At 46.7% G+C, this 1,035-nt stretch overlaps 1 protein-coding gene across 1 annotated transcript in view; it reads left to right on the top strand.

Annotated features, from left to right (window-relative positions):
* The window catches only part of LOC111726933 (rap guanine nucleotide exchange factor 1-like), a 2,799-nt gene extending 2,377 nt beyond the window's left edge, over positions 1-422 (top strand). The window contains exon 4 of the mRNA XM_023516097.1: positions 396-422. Coding sequence (XP_023371865.1) covers positions 396-422 — 27 coding nt within the window. The remainder of the gene's footprint in view (positions 1-395) is intronic.
* The last annotated feature ends 613 nt before the right edge of the window (positions 423-1,035 follow it).

Raw genomic sequence — 1,035 nt, forward strand, 5'->3', positions numbered from 1 at the left:
GCTGAGGCAAGAGAATCACTTAAGCCCAGGGGTTGGAGGTTGCTGTGAGCTGTGATGCCACAGCACTCTACCCAAGGCGACAGCATGAGGCTCTGTCTCAAAAATAAATAAAATAAAATCTAAGCCTCTATTCCCTCACCTGCAAAATGAGGATTAACAATATCTGCCTCTCAAGAAGGTTGAACATTGAAATGAAGTAAGGATGTGAAACCACGTTGTTACCTTAATCAGCATATAACTTGGTGTTCTTTGCCAAAATCAGAGTCTTCTGTGCTTAGAGCTTTAAAGGAAGGGGGTCCCCTGACAGAGTTTGAAGGCAAGTGAACCAGAGCCGAGCCGTGCTCCCAGCCTTTCTGGGGTCAGTGCTGGACCTGTGCTGTGTGGGTCCATTCTAGTCAACAGGGCCGCTGGGCAGGGCGTGAGGAGCAACAGACTGTTGGCGTCCCATAACCTGGATATTTTCACTTCAGAGAATGTATCCTAAGAAGAGAATCAAGATTTCTTCCCAGGGCTTTATCCTTAGTGTTATTAGGAGTAGGGATACTCGGGAGCCACTCTAAATACTTGTTGGCAGGAAATCCAGTGACTTAACGTACATTCACTTGGTGGAATAGTCTGTAGCTATTATGAAATACTTAGGATAACAATTGTTTTGTTATTGTTATAGTTGGCAGGACCAAGCCAGGTTTGAACCTGCCAGCCCCAGTGCATGTGGCTGGCGCCCTAGCTGCTGAGCTACTTGTGCTGAGCCTCTCAGTTGGGTTTTCTAAAAAAGGAATTCTAGAGGGCAAAATATAAAGACTTAATAAAATAACATCAAAATGTCTCAGCGCCCATAGCACAGTGGGTATAGCGCCAGCCACATACACCAAAGGTGGTGGATTTGAACCCGGCCCAGGCCAGCTAATAACAATGACAACTGCAACAAAAAATAGCTGGACATTGTGGCGGGTGCCTGTAGTCCCAGCTACTCAGGAGGCTGAGGCAGGAGAATCGCTTGAGCCCAGGAGTTTTAAGTTGCTGTGAGCTGTGATG

This window comes from Otolemur garnettii, unplaced genomic scaffold, assembly GCF_000181295.1.
Source record: "Otolemur garnettii isolate 467f Iridium unplaced genomic scaffold, OtoGar3 scaffold00087, whole genome shotgun sequence".
Taxonomy (NCBI): domain Eukaryota; kingdom Metazoa; phylum Chordata; class Mammalia; order Primates; family Galagidae; genus Otolemur; species Otolemur garnettii.